General features: G+C 39.7%; 1 protein-coding gene across 1 annotated transcript in view; it reads right to left on the reverse strand.

Annotated features, from left to right (window-relative positions):
- Positions 1-953: 953 nt before the first annotated feature.
- Positions 954-23,715, reverse strand: part of LOC126262215 (deoxynucleoside kinase-like) — a 95,555-nt gene continuing 72,793 nt past the window's right edge. Inside the window, exon 5 of the mRNA XM_049958650.1 lies at positions 954-1,534. Within this exon, the coding sequence (XP_049814607.1) occupies positions 1,406-1,534 (129 nt within the window). The 3' untranslated portion in view covers positions 954-1,405. The remainder of the gene's footprint in view (positions 1,535-23,715) is intronic.

The raw sequence follows: 23,715 nt of genomic DNA on the forward strand, positions 1-23,715 counted from the left end.
AACATTCTCAATTGGGGGAGGTCTGGCGATCTTATTGGTCAAGGTAGGATCTGACAAGCATGAAGTCAAGCATTGGAAACTCTCACTGGTTTGTGTGTGTAGGTGGAGGGCAGGAGGGGCATTACTTTGCTGAAGTGTAAGCCCAGGATGGCTTTCAGTGAAGGATAACAAAACAGGGCATGGAATATTGTCAACATACTGCTGTGCTCTGAGGGTGCTGCGGATAACAACCACAAGGATTCTGCTATGAAAAGAAATGGCGCCCAGACCATCACTCCTGAATGCCAGGCCATATGTTGGGCGACAGTCAGGTTGGTATCTGACCACTGTCCGGGGTGTCTTCAGACATGACTTCACTGGTCATCAGAACCCATTTTGAAGTGGGTGTCATCACTGAAGACAGTTCTACTTCAGTCAATGAGATTACAGGCTAAAGCATCAAACAGAGAAAATTAACAAATATGTTTTCACTTCATTAGAAGATGAAACAAAATTTAAAAAAAGAAAAGATCTTTTAATGAAACTATGCATTACAGTTTAATAAAAGTTTTCCATTTTTCAGAGTTCTTTGTGTACCAGAAGTGTTTTGATGTGTGACACATACTAAATAACAGAGTGAAAAAGAGAAGGATGGCTACAGATGTAGATGACATTGCCTTTTTGGAGGACAGATGATGAAGAAAATAATTTAAAACCTGGAGTAAAAATACTGTATTAAAATATGCAGCTACCTTGTAAAGTCAACTGGCAAAAAGTATATACGGACTTCTCTGTCGTCATAAAGCACATGGTGTACATTTTGAACTGGAGGGCTATCCAGGAAAAAGATAAATGATGATTGCTAGATGTGATATTCATTAATACATGTATATGGAGGATACATACACAAAGAAAATATGAGTTTTGTATTTTTGAAAATAAATGATTCATTTAAATTTATTACAATAGTAGCTTAATTATTTTCTTCTTCTGTTTTGCATAACAGACACTTATATTACTTGGAATTAAGTATCTAATTGCATTTTGCCTGAATTTTCTACTCTTTTTGGTGAAATACACAACATTCTAAGGCAAATTGCTTTACTGAAGTTTCTCTTGCTATTTGAACATTGTCATGAAGAAAGATAATGCACTTAGTTACTTCTAAGCAGTGAGAAAGTAGTGCAGATGGCTGGGTGTCTTAATAAATGGTAATCACTGATAAGAAAGATCAACAGAAGTTTGTTTGCCAAAAGCAGTAACTTATGGAAAAAGATAGAGATTATATCTCTTTAAATTCTACTCCACTTGAGTGTTTAAAAATCAACTTTTACAAAATACTGATTGCAGTAAATGCAGCATTTTATGCCTCATAACTTCTTGAAAAGAAGCTGATCCTAAGCTTTAGGTAAATATTCTGGCCCTTTTATGTGGTACTCTGAATTACTGGAGAACTGCGTTCATTTATGAAAATATCATTATATATTTCACTTCGACACTTCTGGAAATTTTCTTTTATTTCCTTTATATCTTGATTTGCATCCAGTACCTTAACCTGTAAACAGAAAGAAAGGACAAGTAACTTACTTTACATGGAACATAAATTGGGGTAAAGCTTTACAAGAAACAAGTTATGATTACACCACCCAGCCAACAACAATGTCTGTACACAAACAGTAAGGTTCTATCCTTGTTCATTAAGAAAGTGAAAGCATTCTTGTGTTTTGTACAAAGTTCAAATAAATATGAATCACCAAATATGGTGGAAACTCTAGAATGGAATAACAACAATCTGGAAAGGAGAGATTGCTAATCACAACATAGAGGAAGCATTGAGTCGCAGACAGGCACAATGATAAAGAATGCTAGAGATATTTAAGAATTTGGCCAAAGTCTGTCTTCAGAAGTAGAAAACTCACACACATTCACACAAGCACAACTCACACAACCTTAAGATAATAGTGACCAAATGCAGTTTGATGTGAAAAAATTTACTGTGTCAAAACCACACCACAAACATGAATAAAATAATTTCTAATGGATTCTCTGATGACTTCTTATGAGGCCAAGTTCATATTTTTGAATGAAATGTAAATGAATTGCATTTTGTTCAACTAATATCTGTAAGTTACAAACTGATTTTCAGCTTATTAGACCCTCATTAGATATCAACTCACTTAACAATGGTCTAATATGTTGAAAAGCAGTTAGTAAAAACAAATATTTTAGAAACAATATGAAATTAGTTTGCTCTCACCCTTAAAAATATGTTTTATAGTTCAGTGAAGCCTGCCATACTATTAAAAGTTAAATATTCTTTTCAAGACTATATAGCTTTCTCCTGTTTTTATCAACTTGTTCTTGCACATTATTCTGGATGGAGAGTGGCAATGGCATTCAGCACAAAGCAGATGCTAAACATATTTTTATTGGGCCAGAATATTATGATTCTGACCATTGTATTTGCTGATTCTAAGGGCTCTACAACAGCAGTCACATAGAAAATAAATATGTGCAGAATGATTGTTGACTGACTGTCTTTTATGAATATTTTTATATTGTGAAAAAGGTTATCTTCAATATGAGTTCACTCCAAGTTTGATGAAATAATCTGTTTCACTTTTATGCTTTAAGACAATGTCTCCCCCCCCCCCCCCCCCCCTCTCTCTCTCTCTCTCTTTCTCTTTCTAAGATGTGGGTAACCTTACAAGATGTTAAATAACAAGATATAGTGGTTTATTAATCAAAAGGAAGTTTATTCCTTATGCAGGTAGTTCATGCCCTGGTTGGTTTGTTGAGCTACCAGCCAGACTCCTCTTCCTTGATCCCTACTGGCTACACATAGTGACTACATAGAGGGCAGATTGTCAACAATTCAAGGCTCGCATGAACAGGATATCCCTGCTGAAGTTATAACCTTACTTGGCATATAGGTCACACTGAATTACAATTGAATAATTCAAGAAAATAATTTAAGAAAAATTTGATGAAATAATTAAATGCCTAGATGACCTGTAAATTAATTACCTTCAGGCCATTTCAAAAAATGAAAATTTCTTAAAAAAATTTTAATTTCTCACATTATACACTCCTGGAAATGGAAAAAAGAACACATTGACACCGGTGTGTCAGACCCACCATACTTGCTCCGAGAGGGAGCAAGTATGACACTGCGAGAGGGCTGTACAAGCAATGATCACACGCACGGCACAGCGGACACACCAGGAACCGCGGTGTTGGCCGTCGAATGGCGCTAGCTGCGCAGCATTTGTGCACCGCCGCCGTCAGTGTCAGCCAGTTTGCCATGGCATACGGAGCTCCATCGCAGTCTTTAACACTGGTAGCATGCCGCAACAGCGTGGACGTGAACCGTATGTGCAGTTGACGGACTTTGAGCGAGGGCGTACAGTGGGCATGCGGGAGGCCGGGTGGACGTACCGCCGAATTGCTCAACACGTGGGGCGTGAGGTCTCCACAGTACATCGATGTTGTCGCCAGTGGTCGGCGGAAGGTGCACGTGCCCGTCGACCTGGGACCGGACCGCAGCGACGCACGGATGCACGCCAAGACCGTAGGATCCTACGCAGTGCCGTAGGGGACCGCACCGCCACTTCCCAGCAAATTAGGGACACTGTTGCTCCTGGGGTATCGGCGAGGACCATTCGCAACCGTCTCCATGAAGCTGGGCTACGGTCCCGCACACCGTTAGGCCGTCTTCCGCTCACGCCCCAACATCGTGCAGCCCGCCTCCAGTGGCGTCGCGACAGGCGTGAATGGAGGGACGAATGGAGACTTGTCGTCTTCAGCGATGAGAGTCGCTTCTGCCTTGGTGCCAATGATGGTCGTATGCGTGTTTGGCGCCGTGCAGGTGAGCGCCACAATCAGGACTGCATACGACCGAGGCACACAGGGCCAACACCCGGCATCATGGTGTGGGGAGTGATCTCCTACACTGGCCGTACACCACTGGTGATCGTCGAGGGGACACTGAATAGTGCACGGTACATCCAAACCGTCATCGAACCCATCGTTCTACCATTCCTAGACCGGTAAGGGAACTTGCTGTTCCAACAGGACAATGCACGTCCGCATGTATCCCGTGCCACCCAACGTGCTCTAGAAGGTGTAAGTCAACTACCCTGGCCAGCAAGATCTCCGGGTCTGTCCCCCATTGAGCATGTTTGGGACTGGATGAAGCGTCGTCTCACGCGGTCTGCACGTCCAGCACGAACGCTGGTCCAACTGAGGCGCCAGGTGGAAATGGCATGGCAAGCCGTTCCACAGGACTACATCCAGCATCTCTACGATCGTCTCCATGGGATAATAGCAGCCTGCATTGCTGTGAAAGGTGGATATACACTGTACTAGTGCCGACATTGTGCATGCTCTGTTGCCTGTGTCTATGTGCCTGTGGTTCTGTCAGTGTGATCATGTGATGTATCTGACCCCAGGAATGTGTCAATAAAGTTTCCCCTTCCTGGGACAATGTATTCACGGTGTTCTTATTTCAATTTCCAGGAGTGTATTTGATGGATATCAATAATACTATTACAATCACTGAAGTAGGAGAGAAGAAGAAGAACAAGAAGAAAGTGAGTCATTAACTAATGAAAATGCTAATAATGTGCAATAGAAGAAGTCCATCCATTAACCAGCAAAGATATTAGGACTTACACTGAAGCATCAAAGAAACTGGTCTACGCATGCATATTCAAATACAGAGATATGTAAACAGGCGGAAAACGGTGCTGCAGTTGGCAACACCTATATAAGACAGCAAGTGACTGGCACAGTTGTTAGATTGGTTACTGTTGCTGTGGTTGGCAACACCTATATAAGACAACAAGTGTCTGGCACAGTTGTTAGATTGGTTACTGTTGCTACAATGGCAGGTTATCAAGATTTAAGTGAGTTTGAATGTGGTGTTATAGTGGTGCAGTAGCAATGGGACACAGAATGTCCAAGGTAGCGATGAAGTGGGAATTTTCCTGTACGCTCATTTCACAAGTGTACCGTGAAAATCAGGAATCTGGTAAAACATCAAATTTCCAACATCTCCGCGGGTGGGAAAAGATCCTGCAAGAATGGAACCAACAAAGACTGAAAAGAATTGTTCAGTGAGACAGACGTGCAACCCTGCCTCAGATTTCAGTGCTGGGCCATCAACAAGTGTCAGTGTGTGAACCATTCAATGAAACATCATCGACATGGGCTTTCGGAGCCGAAGGCCCACTCGTGTACCCTTGATGAATGCATGACACAAAGCTTTACACCTCGCCTGGGCCTGTCAACACCTACATTGGACTGTTGATGACTGGAAACATGTTGCCTGGTCGGACAAGTCTTATTTCAAATTGTATTGAGCGAATAGACGTTTACGGATATGGAGACAACCTCATGAATCCTTGGTCCCTGCATGTCAGCAGGGACTGTTTAAGTTGGTGGAGGCTCTGTAATGGTGTTGGGCATGTGCAGTTGGGGTGAAATGGGACCCCTGATATGTCTAGATATAACTCTGGCAGGTGACACGTATGTAAACATCCTGCCTGATCATGTGTGTCCATTCATGTCCATTGTGCATTCTGACAGACTCTCATAATTCCAGCAGGATATTGTGACACTCCACACATCCAGAATTGCTACAGAGTGGCTCCAGGAACACTCTTCTGATTTTAAACACTTCCACTGGCCACCAAATTTCCCAGACACGATCATTATTGGGCATATCTGGGATGCCTTGCAACATGCTGTTCAGAAGAGATATCCACCTCTTCGTACTCTTATGAATTTATGGACAGCCCTGCAGGATTCGTGGTACCAGTTCCCTCCAGCACTACTTCAGACATTAATCGAGTCCATGCCACTTCATGCTGCAGCACTTCTGTGTGCTCATGGGGGTCCTACATGATACTAGGCAGGTGCGCCAGTTTCTTTGGCTCTTCAGTGTATGTAATGTCAAATGTTATGAATATAATAGAGGGAAACATTCCACGTGGGAAAAATATATCTAAAAACAAAGATGATGAGACTTGCCAAACAAAAGCGCTGGCAGGTCGATAGACACACAAACAAACACAAACATACACACACAATTCAAGCTTTCGCAACAAATGGTTGCTTCATCAGGAAAGAGGGAAGGAAAGGGAAAGACGAAAGGATGTGGGTTTTAAGGGAGAGGGTAAGGAGTCATTCCAATCCTGGGAGCGGAAAGACTTACCTTAGGGGGGGGAAAAGGACAGGTATACACTCGCCCAAACTCTTTGCCTTTACAAATGTCTGCTTGTGTCTGTGTATGTGCGGATGGATATACGTGTGTGTGCGAGTGTATACCTGTCCTTTTTGCCCCCTAAGGTAACCCTTTCCGCTCCCGGGATTGGAATGACACCTTACCCTCTCCCTTAAAACCCACATCCTTTCGTCTTTCCCTCTCCTTCCCTCTTTCCTGATGAAGCAACCGTTTGTTGCGAAAGCTTGAAATGTGTGTGTATGTTTGTGTTTGTTTGTGTGTCTATCGACCTGCCAGCGCTTTTGTTTGGTAAGTCTCATCATCTTTGTTTTTAGATATAATGTCAAATGTTAGAAACACAACAGCCAACCACAAAAAATGATTTAAAAGTTTGTGTTGCCGAAGTCTGAGAAGTACAATAAAATGGCTAAAAAGTCTTAATTCCATATAAAGTACATAAAGGAATGAATAAATTCTTTCATCTTTATATGAAGAAAATTGGGAAGTAATTGAAATTCCTATCCCAAAGCATCACTGTGTCAAGATCCTTTAACAGACATCATAACAGTATTATAGAATCAAGAGAATGCCAGAAAAATATTGGGAACTTCAGTAAAAGAACCTAGTTTGCAAAAACAGAATACACATAGAACTGAACCCAAAAATCAATACAATAGTGATTGTGTCATATTTTTTTGTACTTTTATAGCTCGTTTAATGGCTAGTAGTTTTAAGAAGGAAAGGGAATATTATGTTGACAAATATCCGTTTGTTAGGGGTAGCTGACCTCATTATTATAATAATTCAAACACATTTAAAGTTCATGTGAAGAGAGTAATTACATACTAATAAGCTAGTAGATGGCTGTGGTTAGTGCATTGTTGAGGAGCAGTATTAAAGCTTTTTCTGAACAGTGAAATTTTATAATCACAGCAGTTGGAATCACATTTTTGGGGGGGCTGCAGTAGGAAAGACCACATCACTGGCTCTGTAGGAAGATGATCATCAGTCCTCTGGCTGTGGGGGAAGGCACTGCTTGAACACAAGGATCGTTGGGGAGGGTGCAGGATGGGTTATGTAATAAAACTGCCATTTAGGCGTCCTTTGCACCCCTGGAGAGACTACATTTATAATATGCTTAGTTAATTGTTTAATGTACAATGATGCAATGCAACCATACCAGTAATCAGCCTGTTTAAGGCAGCTTATGTAAAATCTGAGTTTGCTATTGTATTCTACATACAGTAGCAATTTTGTGAACATGCTAGAAATATTTTGTTTTCGATAATTACTACTTAATTGATCTAAACTTGCTATGCTTATGAGTACAATATCTGTTTTGCAGCTTACAAATTTATTTTTGACAGATTGGGTAGCTACTTTTAATAAACATATTATTTGGAATTCATATGTAAGGTAGGAATAGTTTTCATTCAGTCTTTCAACTGTAATTAACTAAAATGTAATATGTATGTTATTTTCTGGAAACTTGTAAATTACTTGGTAATTCTTAATGAAATCATGTCTGCGTCCATACAAAATTGTAAAGCATTATTTTCATTATTTTTCTATGTATGTGAATTACACTTGTTAGACACTTTTAATTGTCATTTCTTAAAATTTGTAAATTCTGATCGTCAGTGACTGTTGTAAATCATATAAATACCAGCAGTTTGTGAACAGCAGAAAGGCAGTTTGTTACCAACCATCAACAGCATGGCATGTAAAACTTTGTTTATGTATTTTTCGCCACCGAAAATCTTGCACGTTCATAAAGCAGTTTTGTGGGGAATGTGTACCTGGATTTTAATTTCGTACAGTACACGGTGAGTTTTTCAGCAGCACAGAGAGGAGCTTCAGAGTATTTGCAGAAAGCTGCATCTCAAGAATGAAGATCTACATTTTGTGTAAATTTCACAAACATTTTTGGTAACAACATTTCATGTCTAAATTAATGAACAGTTCTGCATTTTTCAGTTCAATCAATTTGTTGAGAGAGTTGCACCTCATCTGGTGCAGCCCCCCCTTTTTTTTTTTAATTCTTGTGGTTCACCTAGTTATTGTGGCCATGAAACTGACATAAACTTTCAACTTTTGTAAGTCTGTAAATATTTTAATTATCAGCATCCATATAATACACATCCCACACCATGCTGACTTTTTCACCATCAGCAGTTCCATTTCAATGTGCAAGTCTGTACAGAGTGTTAATGTGTGTTAAGTTTCAGGGACAATAACTGATTGCAAAAAGTGCTGTCCTTGCCTTTGGGTGGACGGGTCCATCTGGGAAAAAGTATATGTGCGAAAGTGTGGGCCATCACTGATACAGCGGATTTTATCAGATGAGTACATTTATTGATTTTCTTTTCTTTCTCTACTTTCAGTATTTAAACAATTCGATAGCAGGAAGTGCTTTCATTGTTCACACCATATAGTCAGTCAGAGAATACTGCATGTGAGAGTTTTGAAAGAATTTGCCAGAAAAAGTGTTTTCTTATGATTTGTTTAATAAAGAGGCTGGTATGAGTAAAAGTAACTTAGATCAAGTGAGCATTATGACCAGATCCAGACATCGGCTAGCTGCGTCGACTCCAAACTTAGGCCCTATTCACAAAGAGATACTTAAGCCTCCAAGCGACTGAGATATTCTGCAACAAAAAGACCTGGAATGTGTAACTAGGCGGGGTCATTCAGACGTGGTACTTCAGTAGTGGTGTCCCAGAGTTGGGATTCTACACAATCCGACATGCTAGTCACTGAGTCTCCCACTCTCAGATGTATTCGTACAATTGGGTTGTGCAGTGTGTGAACAAATGTTTAATCTGAAATTTGTGGGAGAAGTGGAGAAATGTCTGGACCTATGCAATTACAAATTGAAAGGGTGTTCAAGGAACGAGATGACAGAGAGACCATGGCATGAAGTGGCCAAGGAGGTTAATCTATCAGGTAAGTTCATTATCAGTAATCAAAATTTCAACATAAAATAAGTGTGCTCTACTCACTATGCTTTAAAACCCATTTTCTTGAAAAACTAATCAAATATTTATAAGCACCCACTACACAATACATGTAATAAAAATGTAACTAAAACATTTTTAATTACATAATTAAAAACACACACAAATTCATTCATAAGTTTTACAGAAATTCATGTTACAAATCCAAAAAGGGTGTAGCAAAAGCAATTATAGTAGATCCTGATTATTGTTGGTGCAGTACCTTGACTGCCATAGGAGGGAAGCACAAGGTGCCAGAAAGCACTTGGCTAAATAATTGTTTACTTCATAAGCAGCAGAATGAGAATGCAGCACAATATCTCTCCTTGGCTGTATTCTGATGGCATTTCGGATTTGTTGAATTGTTGTTCACCACAACTGTAGAGCATACTTTCCTGTTTTCAAATGAAATTATGCAGAATGCAAATGGATTTTATCATGCCAACCACTCTTTCTGTAGTTCGAGAATGCATAGGACTGCTCCAGATTTGGAACTCTTTGGTCATGATTCCAAATGTGCATTCTACAGATTTTCTTCCTCTGCTTAATCTGTAATTTAAATTCTCATCAGATTATCAAGTGTTCTTTGTGGGTATGGCTGCATCAAGTAGCACGATAATGGAAATGCTTCATCTCCTACAAAGTAATAACCAAAATCATATTGATTTTCATCATCTGGTAATACTGAAGGCAATGGCAACTTTAATCTTCCATTTGTAATCCAGCGTTTGGTTGCTGCAGCATGAAATATACCTTCATCTCTATTTCTACCTGCATAGTCAGTTTCAATTATAATGAAGAAACCATCAGCATCACTGCATGCCAACAACACTATGGAGTGGTACTGTTTATAACTGAAGTTAGCTGAATCCATTCCAAGTAATTTTTCAATGTGGATACACTTCCCATCCAGTGCAAGCAATTAGGAAAATTCTGTAGTGAATAAAAACGTTGAGCTGTTATTTTCCACTGCTGTTCATTTGGATTAGCATGTATGTTTCATTTCATTCAACACTTCCCAAATTATTATGTTAGTTTCATGGATGATGTATGCAATTGTGCTGTGCTCTCTAGCAAAGTAAAGCAACAATGATGCAAAAATAGATCCTGTTTGCCAGGTACCTGCAAGAGCTAATACAGTTGTAGCACAATAACATCCATACCATTGGTACCTGTGTGTATGTTCGTATTTGGAAACCTGTGTGTGTACTGCCATATTTCACATTGTTTATTAATTATTAAATTATTTATTTATAATACTTTTTTGCAGTGATTTAATGCAAGGAGAAGTGGCAAAATTTATGATCCGTATTTGTGTGCATTTGAAGCCCCTGCCCAGTGGTTCCCGTAGAAGTGAGAAACCGTATTTTTGTCAGAGGAAATGAAGTTCAGGCTTCTGTTTATCAACATGATGACTGCACCTGACAGAAATTTGTCAGAGAAAGCAGAAATTACACCTATTGTGTCACAGCAGTTGTGTGAATTGTCTCACAGAGTAGGCAGAAAATATTACACCTACACCACCACCACCGCCGCCACCTTCTTCAACCACACCACTGCCACAGGAAGACGTGCTCCAGACTATGGAAGCAGACAGCCCATGACTGCTTAAATGAAAACAACAATCCCTCACAGGTGTGGATAAAACCTTCAAGGATTATCTCAATGATAAAAAAAGGCAACTTGCTACTACAACCAGCAATTCCCAAGGCAAAATAACATTTCTTCTCAGTTTACTGTCAGAAATCAAACCAATGATGGAAGCACAAATAAAGACATTCAGGAATAGAGTCCTCCAAGCAACTAATGACATAATGTATTGCAACCAATCCAAAGCACACAGCCGACAGGCCCCTATTGAGGCAGCCATGTATTCTATTCGGAGTGAGAGATATGGAAGCCACACGATACTGGAGGAGGAGCACTGACAGGACTCTTCAACATATTATGAAGTTGTGTGTGATGTTTTAGATTCCATCGATACCACCACAGAATTTATTTTTGACAACCACCAGTTAAATAATTTTTGTGTACTGTTCTATCAGCACATAATCTTTACATTGATCTTTACATCAATATTTTGTTTTCTTTAATATGGATACACACCTACATTGTTTATTTTTGTGTAAATACATATGGAAAAAGTAAAATCCAAAATATTGGTACAATGTGATTTGAGACTTACCTCAGTGTTATTAGAGGTCGCTCATCAGGGCTCACACATTCCCTCATGTTTGTGATAGTGTAATGAATGTAAGGAGTAACCATTTGTTTGGATCTAGATAAGACTCTTTTCTCATCTCGTAGAATGTGAGGAATTTTGAATCTGATTCCTGCAGTTCTTTTACAACAACTTGCAACCTACAATTTATATTATTCTCAGTGTAAGGATGGCCCCACAACTTTCTCACTTTTCTCCTACTGTACCAGCGGTAATAATAATACTGTATTATAATATTATCATCACTACTAGAGTAACTAGACATTGTACTACTGGGAGCACGGTACACAAAGAAATATGGTACAAACATCCTTTGCCCACAGCCAATGAAATTGATTTAATTTTCTGTTCACACTGCAAGTGATTTGGTAGTATGGGAGATGGGTGTTGTGCCTGTGTGAATGTGATCGGCTACTTGAGTCATCCAGTCTCCCAATCTCTTGGTTGTCAGGTAGCTGCAGAGCTGATTTGAGTATCCCCATGTGAATACGGCCTCAAATTTTCCAGATTGGAATTGTGGAAATACGTCTCACTGTTCGTTTCAAGATTTTCAGCATATAGGACAGCCTGTTAATTGAATTGAACAGCTTTCTTAGCTACTAGACAGTAAATTATTAGAACAAAATAAGAAAATGGATGATAATTTTAAAAATGCTGATAAAAATATGGAGCAAAAATTTTAAAGAATGGATGTAAAGTTTGAAAACTAAATAATAGCCTAAACTCAATTAAGTAGGATATTGTTGAAGTAATAAGTGAGTAGGTGATGCAGAATTAGAAGTTGATTGAAGAAATTCACAGACGTTGAATTAAACTTGGTTAATGATTAAGTGGATGTAGTTGAAGAGCAAGTAAAAGAGAATGAAAGTGTTGTCACTGATGAGTTAAACAGGAGTAAATCTGAGTTCTAAACAATGCAATTCTATATTGAGACTGAGAGTAATTATACTGAGAAAAAATTGAAATTAAATTCAGTGCTTGTTACCAAACAAATAGTATTTTATCACAGAAATAACCAAAGTAATAATTATGAGAGGAGAAACAATACTAGGTCAAATGAGAATAAAAATAATAGCCAGGAAAACAGATAACCAACTCATTCCTCATTCAGAGCCTGCCAGTTTGAGGTGAGAAGGATTGCTAGAAACCAGGCTAATCGTAGAAGATGTAGAAGTAGTTCATGTTACAGACACCACACCAGACACAGTAGTGATTATCAGATAAACACAGTTAATTTCAGGAGTGAGTTTTAGGATTTCATGCTACTAGAGATGAGCAGTGATGATATGCCAGGAGAAAAGCAGTTTGAACTTTATTGTGATGAGTTGACTAGTATTTTTGATGATCTGTGTGTGTTTCTAATGGTGTTATGTGTAATGATGTTGATGGATATGGTTTACCCAGTTTGTTATGTACAGATGCAGTGTCTTATCTGAGGTAGATGTGGCAGAAGTTAATAATCTTGTACCTAAGGAGACTGAGGATTTGATAATTAATCTGTATGTCTACTTGCACAAACAAAAGTAGTACTGATGATGATTCGGTTGTAGAGAGTTATGAATTAGAAGCAGATGTTCATATTGATGCTAGTTATACTACAGATAATTTTGATGATGATTTTAATAGATGTGATAATATTCTTGATGTTGATGCTGATGCATTGCTCTGTGATGACTTAGATGGTATGATTTTTGTAGAAGTGTTGGATGATGACCTAAGTCATAAGATCATAGGATTTGATGATGATGCTTTGATGTTGGTGGAGAAGGTTCACGGGAGTCAATGAATCCCCGCTGATGTCAGTGAGATTTTGACCAGGTGTAGCAATAAATATGAACAAACTAGGCAGATTAGTAACAAGATACTTGAAATTTTGAACAGATCAAACGATGTTGAAGTTAACTGTGTCAGATAGATACAGGTGAAGAGTTTGACAGAGCACTGAAAGACCTGAGTTGAAACAAGGCTCCGGGAGTAGACAACATTCCATTAGAACTACTGACAGCCTTGGGAGAGCTAGTCCTGACAGAACTCGACCATCTGGTGAGCAAGATGTATGAGACAGGTGAAATACCCTTGGACTTCGAGGAGAATATAATAATTCCAATCCCAAAGAAAGCAGGTGTTGACAGATGTGAAAATTACCGAACTATCAGTTTAATAAGTCACAGCTGCAAAATACTAACGCAAATTCTTTACAGACAAATGGAAAAACTGGTAGAAGCCGACCTCGGGGAAGATCAGTTTGGATTCCGTAGAAATGTTGGAACACGTGAGGCAATACTGACCTTACGACTTATCTTAGAAGAAAGATTAAGGAAAGGCAAGCCTACATTTCTAGCATTTGTAGACTTAGAGAAAGCTTTTGACAATGTTGACTGGAATACTCTCTTTCAAATTCTAAAGGTGGCAGGGGTAAAATACAGGGAGCGAAAGGCTATTTACAATTTGTACAGAAAACAGATGGCAGTTATAAGAGTCGAGGGACATGAAAGGGAAACACTGGTTGGGAAGGGAGTGAGACAGGGTTGTAGCTTCTCCCTGATGTTATTCAATCTGTGTAATGAGCAAGCAGTAAAGGAAACAAAAGAAAAATTTGGAGTAGGTATTAAAATCCATGGAGAAGAAATAAAAACTTTGAGGTTCATCGATGACATTGTAATTCTGTCAGAGACAGCAAAGGACTTGGAAGAGCAGTTGAACGGAATGGACAGTGTCTTTAAAGTAGGATTTAAGATGAACATCAACAAAAGCAAAACGAGGATAATGGAATGTAGTCAAATTAAGTCAGGTGATGCTGAGGGAATTAGATTAGGAAATGAGACACTTAAAGTAGTAAAGGAGTTTTGCTATTTGTGGAGCAAAATAACTGATGATGGTCGAAGTAGAGGAGATATAAGATGTAGACTGTCAATGGTAAGGAAAGCATTTCTGAAGAAGAGAAATTTGTTAACATTGAGTATAGATTTAAGTGTCAGGAAGTCGTTTCTCAAAGTATTTGTATGGAGTGTAGCCATGTATGGAAGTGAAACATGGACAATAAATAGTTTGGACAAGAAGAGAATAGAAGCTTTTGAAATGTGGTGCTAAAGAAGAATGCTGAAGATTAGATAGGTAGATCACATAACTAATCAGGAGGTATTGAATAGAATTGGGGAGAAGAGGAGTTTGTGGCACAACTTGACAAGAAGAAGGGACCGGTTGGTAGGACATGTTCTGAGGCAACAAAGGATCACAAATTTAGCATTGGAGGGCAGCGTGGAGGGTAAAAATCATAGAGGGAGACCAAGAGATGAATACTATAAGTAGATTCAGAAGGGTGTAGGTTGCAGTAAGAACTGGGAGATGAAGAAACTTGCACAGGTTAGAGTGGCATGGAGAGCTGCATCAAAGCAGTCTCGAACCTGAAGACCACAACAACAACACAACCTACACGTGAGAGTGATTTGACAGTTTTAGAAGGTACCTAGTCTAGTTGTAAGTTGCCATTGACTGTGTTACAAGTGACAGCAGCAAGTGACCTACAGGTGAAACCGATTTAAATTTTAAGGAGATTGAAGGTGATTTACTAGCAGAAGATGAAAATATTGATAAGCCTGAAATACTTGGTAGCCCGTAAATTGAGATTTCTATTGGTACTTGGAAAGGAATTCGTTTAGTAGACACTGGTAGTCCTATTTGTGGGATTTCTGGTAAGTTAAGAGATAGATTGAAGAATACAGAATATTATACGGAATTTCCTATCACTGGTGTTAGAATTACAGGAGCCATAGGAAAATTTAGTAAACTGACTAGTAGGCAAGCTCTGTTTCATTCACAGTTGGTAATTTTACATTTGAAAAAGGTTGTCTAGTGGCAGCTGATCGGAATGAACACATTTTGTTGGGGATGGACTGGATAGTCAAAGCCAATGTCAGTTTTGACTGGGACAATATGAAGTTACTGTTCTGTAGAACCAAAGTCTGGAATTTGTGGAGAAACTAAATTAAACAGGAGATATAATCAAAACTGTAGCAATTAATCAAGAGGTGTTGAAGTTTTTGATGATAGGAATTAACATTGAGGAGAATGATGAATTTTATGAGAATCAATTGGTTAGAGGTAGCTTTTCATACAAGGGTCACTCCAAAAGAAATGCACACTATTTTTGTAAAAATACAGTTTTCATTCTGCATGTGTGAAAGTTTTACAGTGTGTTGATACATTCTTCCCGCTTGTTTTCGAACTTAATTCAACCTGTTCCCGTGAGTGGTGCCGTCACAGCATGTCTTCAAGATGGCTGCTACACTTGACGTTCGTCAGAAGCAACGTGTTGTCATAAATTCCTGTGCTGTGAAAAGAAGACAATGGGAAAGATCCGCAAGAGGTTGAAAAAGGTGTATGGAGATGCTGCTATGGCAATATTGAGAATTGTCCTCGCAGTGCCAGACCTCATACTGCACTCACTCTAGACAATGTGCAGAGAGTTAACGAATTGGTGACAGATGACAGACGCATCACAGTGAATGAATTGTCACGCTACGTTGGGATAGGGGAAGGAAGTATTTGCAGAATACTGGAAGTGTTGGCGTTAAAAAAGGTTTATGCCAGGTGGGTTCCCAGGATGTTGACAATGGCTCACAAAGAAACAAGAAAAATGGTATGCACGAACTTTTGGAACAGTACGAGAATGGTGGAGATGAATTTCTTGGAAGAATTGTGACAGGTGATGAAACATGGCTCCATCATTTTTCACCAGTGACAAAGAGGCAATCAATGGAATGGCATGATGTAAATTCATCCAAGGAAAAAAAAAAATTCAAAACCACACCTGCTCGAAAAGTTATGGCTACGGTGTCTTTCAATTCCGAAGGACTCTTGCTTGTGGACATCATGTCAAGTGGAACCACCATAAATTCTAATGCATATGTGATGACACTGAAGAAACTTCCAAGTTCGACTGAGTTGTGTTCGACCACATCGGCAAAAGCAGGATGTTTTGCTGTTGCACGACAATGCATGGCCACATGTCAGGCAAAAAAACATGGAAGCGATCACAAAACTCGGATGGACAACACTGAAACACCCGCCTTACAGTCCTGACCTGGCTCCATGTGACTATCATCTCTTTGGGAAACTGAAAGACTCTGTTCGTGGAATAAGGTTTGTAGATGATGACTCCCTTGTGCACATTGCCAAACAGTGGCTCCAACAGGTTGGTCCAGAATTTTACCGTGTGGGTATATAGGGGTTGGTTCCAAGATGGCATAAGGCAGTTGAGAGGGGTGGAAATTATGTGGAGAAATGAAAATATTGTTCCTAAAGGATGTATCTACACACTGTAAAACTTTCAAACATGTAGAATAAAAGATAGATTTTTTTTTAAAAAAATTGTGTGCTTTTCTTTTGGGGTGACCCTCGTAGTTAATTCCAGGTAAAATCAACACAGCAGATAATTTGAGTAGAACAGAAAGAGATGATATAGATAAATTTTGTGGTATTATTGTGAAAACTTTAGTGAAAAAGCCAGGTAGAGTGAAAGACTATATGTGTAGAATGAAATTGAGACAACATTGTCATTTTTATCAAACCCTGTGATATTGCCACTTGCAAAAGAAACTGTGGAAATGGAGGATAGTAGAAAGGAGCAGCAGTCAGTATAACAACCCACTGGTTGTTGTATTCAAGAAAGGTGGAAGTGTAAGATTAGTTCTTGATTCTTGACACTTAAATGAATTCTTAGAAAGAAAGACAAATCATCCTGAATCCATGGAACAACTTTTGAACAAATTCCATGACACTAAGAACAGCCTTGACTTGACATCAGGTTTTCACCAAATTACTTTAACACTCCAACCCTAGGCAATACACAGCATTTCTGAGCAATGGAAAGAGTTTTCAGTATTGTGTTGTACCTTTTGGTCTAAATATGTCTGTTGCAGAATTTATACATGCTTTGCACTTTGTGTTAGGTAGTGATTTACTTTCTAAATTGATTATCTATGTAGATGACATTTTGGTTACTAGTAAAATTTGGGAAGAGCACACAGAAATTTTGACAGAGGTTGCAGAAAAGTTTAGACTAGGAGGCATGATCTTAAAATTAAAAGAGTGCAAATTTAGCAATTTTTTGCATCACACGATTAGTGAAGAGGGAATTCTACCTGATAAAAACAAACTTTTGGCCACTACAGAGTTTCTGAAACCAAAGACGAAGAAATAACTTAGATCATTCTATACTTATGCAGTTTTACATAAGCACATCAGAACACAAGAAGCACTTAATGCACCATGTCTCCTGAGTTGTCAAAGAAAAATAGTATCTGGGAATGGACTAAAGAGTGTCAGGAAGCATCTGATGTAGTTATTAAAAGTGTTATGCAATAGTGAAACACTACACAGACCAGATGTGTCATTGCCATTTCGTTTAATGACTGATGGAAGTGATTACAGTTTACTCATACACTTGTTTCAAGAGAGAGAAATTAAAGGAAAGTTAGAACACCGTTCAATTAGTTTTCCTAGTAGAGATTTACAGAAACATGAGAAGAACTACACTGTTACTGAAAATGAACTATTGGCCATCGTTTTGGGGTTTTAAGAAATTCAAGAATAACCTAGAAGTACAAAAACTTATTGTTTACACAAACGACAAAGGATTATGTCGTATACAATAGTTCAGATTGTACCACAGCAGAATTACCAGGTGGGCAGTAAACTTGCAACAGTTTGAGTATACAGAAATTTCAGAATAATCTATATTCAGGGAATTAAGGAACAAAGAGAACTTCAAAAAATGGTGAACAGTTAAGATGAAATCAGAACCAAGACTATGAGTGGAATTTGGCATGTTATTTAGGAAAGAAAGGTCATTTCGAAGACACTGTTCAGATTCTGATATCTGAGCAACACAATGACACTTTGATTATATACAGAAACCAGTTTCGGACATTGTGGTACAGTGAAATGTATTCAAAAGATTCAGGACAATGTTTATTTCAACAAAATTGCTAGGAGAGTTAGAAAATGTTTAAGCAACAAGTGACAGATGCTAGAGTGTGAAGGTTACTAATCAAAAACACAATGGTTTTACATAGAATATTATTCCAAAAGGTAAATCAGAATTAGTAGGCATTGATTTATCTGGAAAACTACCCCACACTAAAGAAGAATACACCTATTTGTTTGTTACTGTGGATTTATTTTCAAAACTTGTCAAACTATGTCCCCTGAAGAAAGCTACAAGTAAAAAGATAATACACTGTTTCACAAATGATTATTTTCAGAAAGTAGGTGAACCACGTGCTACCTTATCTGGCTATGGAAGTCAGTTTATGTCAGATGTATGGAAAGAGTTTGTTAGTGATGCAAAAGAATCCAACTGTAAGATATATGAGAGAGATAAGCAGACTTTGTTGAACATCTTGTGCAAAAGGTCATACTAATTGGTACTGTTACATTAGTCAGTTTGAAGATGTATTAAATAGGTTACACCACACTATCATGGCTTTTACAGCAGGTGAGGAACATTTCAGCAAGAAGCCAGCAAATATACTTTATGAATTAATTATATCTAAAAACAAAGATGATGTGACTTACCGAACGAAAGCGCTGGCAGGTCGATAGACACACAAACAAACACAAACACACACACAAAATTCAAGCTTTCGCAACAAACTGTTGCCTCATCAGGAAAGAGGGAAGGAGAGGGAAAGATAAAAGGATGTGGGTTTTGAGGGAGAGGGTAAGGAGTCATTCCAATCCCGGGAGCAGAAAGACTTACCTTAGGGGGAAAAAAGGACAGGTATACACTCGCGCACACACACACATATCCATCCACACATATACAGACACAAGCAGACATATTTAAAGACAAAGAGTTTGGGCAGAGATGTCAGTCGAGGTGGAAGTGAAGAGGCAAAGATGATGTTGAATGACAGGTGGGGTATGAGTGGCGGCAACTTGAAATTAGCGGAGATTGAGGCCTGGTGGGTAACGGGAAGAGAGGATATATTGAAGAGCAAGTTCCCATCTCCGGAGTTCGGATAGGTTGGTGTTGGTGGGAAGTATCCAGATAACCCGGACGGTGTAACACTGTGCCAAGATGTGCTGGCCGTGCACCAAGGCATGTTTAGCCACAGGGTGATCCTCATTACCAACAAACACTGTCTGCCTGTGTCCATTCATGCGAATGGACAGCTTGTTGCTGGTCATTCCCACATAGAATGCATCACAGTGTAGGCAGGTCAGTTGGTAAATCACGTGGGTGCTTTCACATGTGGCTCTGCCTTTGATCATGTACACCTTCCGGGTTACAGGACTGGAGTAGGTGGTGGTGGGAGGGTGCATGGGACAGGTTTTACACCGGGGGCAGTTACAAGGATAGGAGCCAGAGGGTAGGGAAGGTGGTTTGGGGATTTCATAGGGATGAACTAACAGGTTACGAAGATTAGGTGGACGGCGGAAAGACACTCTTGGTGGAGTGGGGAGGATTACATGAAGGATGGATCTCATTTCGGGGCAGGATTTGAGGAAGTTGTATCCCTGCTGGAGAGCCACATTCAGAGTCTGGTCCAGTCCCGGAAAGTATCTTGTCACAAGTGGGGCACTTTTGTGGTTCTTCTGTGGGGGATTCTGGGTTCGAGGGGATGAGGAAATGGCTCTCGTTATTTGCTTCTGCACCAGGTCGGGAGGGTAGTTACGAGATGCGAAAGCTGTTGTCAGGTTGTTGGTGTAATGGTTCAGGGATTCTGGACTGGAGCAGATTTGTTTGCCACGGATCCCTGATGGTTCCATCAGATTCACCTGGTCCTACTCCAAATCCCATGCCACTTTCCTTGACGTTGACCTCCACCTGTCCAATGGCCAGCTTCACACGTCCGTCCACATCAAACCCACCAACATGCACTCTCCCATCCTTCATCAAAGACACCAACCACTTTCTCGAACACCTGGAATCCTTACCCAATCTGTTACCCCCGGAAACCATCCTTGTAACCATTGATGCCACTTCCTTATACACAAATATTCCGCACGTCCAGGGCCTCGCTGCGAAGGAGCACTTCCTTTCACGCCGATCACCTGCCACCCCACCTAAAACCTCTTTCCTCATCACCTTAGCCAGCTTCATCCTGACCCACAACTTCTTCACTTTTGAAGGCCAGACATACCAACAATTAAAGGGAACAGCCATGGGTACCAGGATGGCCCCCTCGCACGCCAACCTATTCATGGGTCGCTTAGAGGAAGCCTTCTTGGTTACCCAGGCCTGTCAACCCAAAGTTTGGTACAGATTTATTGATGACATCTTCATGATCTGGACTCACAGTGAAGAACAACTTCAGAATTTCCTCTCCAACCTCAACTCCTTTTGTTCCATCAGATTCACCTGGTCCTACTCCAAATCCCATGCCACTTTCCTTGACGTTGAGCTCCACCTGTCCAATGGCCAGCTTCACATGTCCGTCCACATCAAACCCACCAACAAGCAACAGTACCTCCATTATGACAGCTGCCACCCATTCCACATCAAACGGTCCCTTCCCTACAGCCTAGGTCTTCGTGGCAAACAAATCTGCTCCAGTCCAGAATCCCTGAACCATTACACCAACAACCTGACAACAGCTTTCGCATCTCGCAACTACCCTCCCGACCTGGTACAGAAGCAAATAACCAGAGCCACTTCCTCATCCCCTTGAACCCAGAATCCCCCACAGAAGAACCACAAAAGTGCCCCACTTGTGACAGGATACTTTCCGGGACTGGACCAGACTCTGAATGTGGCTCTCCAGCAGGGATACAACTTCCTCAAATCCTGCCCCGAAATGAGATCCATCCTTCATGAAATCCTCCCCACTCCACCAAGAGTGTCTTTCCGCCGTCCACCTAATCTTCGTAACCTGTTAGTTCATCCCTATGAAATCCCCAAACCACCTTCCCTACCCTCTGGCTCCTATCCTTGTAACCGCCCCCGGTGTAAAACCTGTCCCATGCACCCTCCCACCATCACCTACTCCAGTCCTGTAACCCGGAAGGTGTACACGATCAAAGGCAGAGCCACATGTGAAAGCATCCACGTGATTTACCAACTGACCTGCCTACACTGTGATGCATTCTATGTGGGAATGACCAGCAACAAACTGTCCATTCGCATGAATGGACACAGGCAGACAGTGTTTGTTGGTAATGAGGATCACCCTGTGGCTAAACATGCCTTGGTGCACGGCCAGCACATCTTGGCACAATGTTACACTGTCCGGGTTATCTGGATACTTCCCACCAACACCAACCTATCCGAACTCCAGAGATGGGAACTTGCTCTTCAATATATCCTCTCTTTCCGTTACCCACCAGGCCTCAATCTCTGCTAATTTCAAGTTGCCGCCACTCATACCCCACCTGTCATTCAACATCATCTTTGCCTCTTCACTTCCGCCTCGACTGACATCTCTGCCCAAACTCTTTGTCTTTAAATATGTCTGCTTGTGTCTGTATATGTGTGGATGGATATGTGTGTGTGTGCGAGTGTATACCTGTCCTTTTTTCCCCCTAAGGTAAGTCTTTCTGCTCCCGGGACTGGAATGACTCCTTACCCTCTCCCTCAAAACCCACATCCTTTTATCTTTCCCTCTCCTTCCCTCTTTCCTGATGAGGCAACTGTTTGTTGCGAAAGCTTGAATTTTGTGTGTGTGTTTGTGTTTGTTTGTGTGTCTATCGACCTGCCAGCGCTTTCGTTCGGTAAGTCACATCATCTTTGTTTTTAGATATATTTTTCCCATGTGGAATGTTTCCCTCTATTATTATGAATTAATTAGTTATCCAACATGACAGAATTATCTGCAGATGAAAGAAAGAGACGAGATTGTTAAGAAAACAATGGAATTGTATGATAATAAAAGAAAATAAAAACATAATAGGAAACTGAAAGTCGCCCAGTTCAAAGTAGGAGATCCTGTCTTAACTAAAAGCTATGAAAAATTTGAAGCCATCACCAAAGAGAGAGATTTTTTGACATCTGTATTGGACCATTTGAGATCATGGAGATTCCACATCCAAATGCATACAGAATGATATATCCTAAATCATGCAAATTATTTGGACTAAGAATATCACTCAATTGAAGCCTTATTATCAATAATGACAAACCCTCAGCAGGTACACACACTTTGTGTACAATGCGTGTGGCGTACACAAAGTTTCCCATCCAATGTGAATTTGCTTCACAGGAACAATACCAATGTCATATTTTTTGTTCACTCTTTACTTACACACCTATCAACTAATGACTATTTTAGCCTGCATCATTTTACTTAACATATTTCATCACAAGTATCTAGCTGGCTGACATTTATCTACACTCTGCCAGTTTACTTGTGAGAATTTTAACAACTAAATACCATTTCTACATATGTTAGCATACAATTTTCAATATCAGACCCTTAAGGGGCTTTATGATTATAAGATTTTCTACACACGTTACAATTACACTATGCTTTCACACATTCTGTGCTTATCTGCAAACCAACAAAGAAGGGTTTTGCTGTGAGAGGGTGGATCACAAATTTTAGAAGATACTTTTGCAACAATGTGGTCCTGATATATGTACTTATCACCACTGAATTCTCTGCTACATACATTGGTTGCTTGTGATGCTTACATATATTGAATACCTGTCTACAACAAAACAATATATACATAAAGACACTTTTATTTGAGATTTTCTGATACTACAATTATTTTGCAGAAGCTTGTGGAAGAATAATGATGACTGAAACTGAGAGGTAAAAAGACACTATTATGCTTATGCTTCTATACACATATTCTGCGATGCTGTGATGACATTATACTATGATTATGTATTGCATATTATCTTACACCATGCTGATGTGAGGTATGCTACAGTCAAATTGATGATTATAGGTTCTCAAGCTGAACTTGACTGAATGGAATGAGTTTGCATGAAGGCGTTAAAATGAGATACTGTAATAAGGAAAGAGAAAATTACACTCTTATGCTAGATATCAAAGACTGATTTTACACTGACATAAAATAATTATGATACTTTATTGATTTTTGTTTGTTGAAGAAGAGGATGTATAAAGAATTGATTACATGATTCCACTGCTTGCCTTTGAGCTTACACTCTTATAAGAGGTTACATGGCAGATAAAGATATTCTAACCAATAATTACTTTGAGATTGAGTATTTTATACCAAGGATATTGCTTGTTTGCTTTAATAAAGTTTGAGAAGTAGTTTTCACGATTTTGCAGTTGGCATTGATCCAAGAAACTGAACTGGGTGTCTGGCATACT

The sequence above is a fragment of the Schistocerca nitens genome, chromosome 6, assembly GCF_023898315.1.
Source record: "Schistocerca nitens isolate TAMUIC-IGC-003100 chromosome 6, iqSchNite1.1, whole genome shotgun sequence".
NCBI lineage: Eukaryota > Metazoa > Arthropoda > Insecta > Orthoptera > Acrididae > Schistocerca > Schistocerca nitens.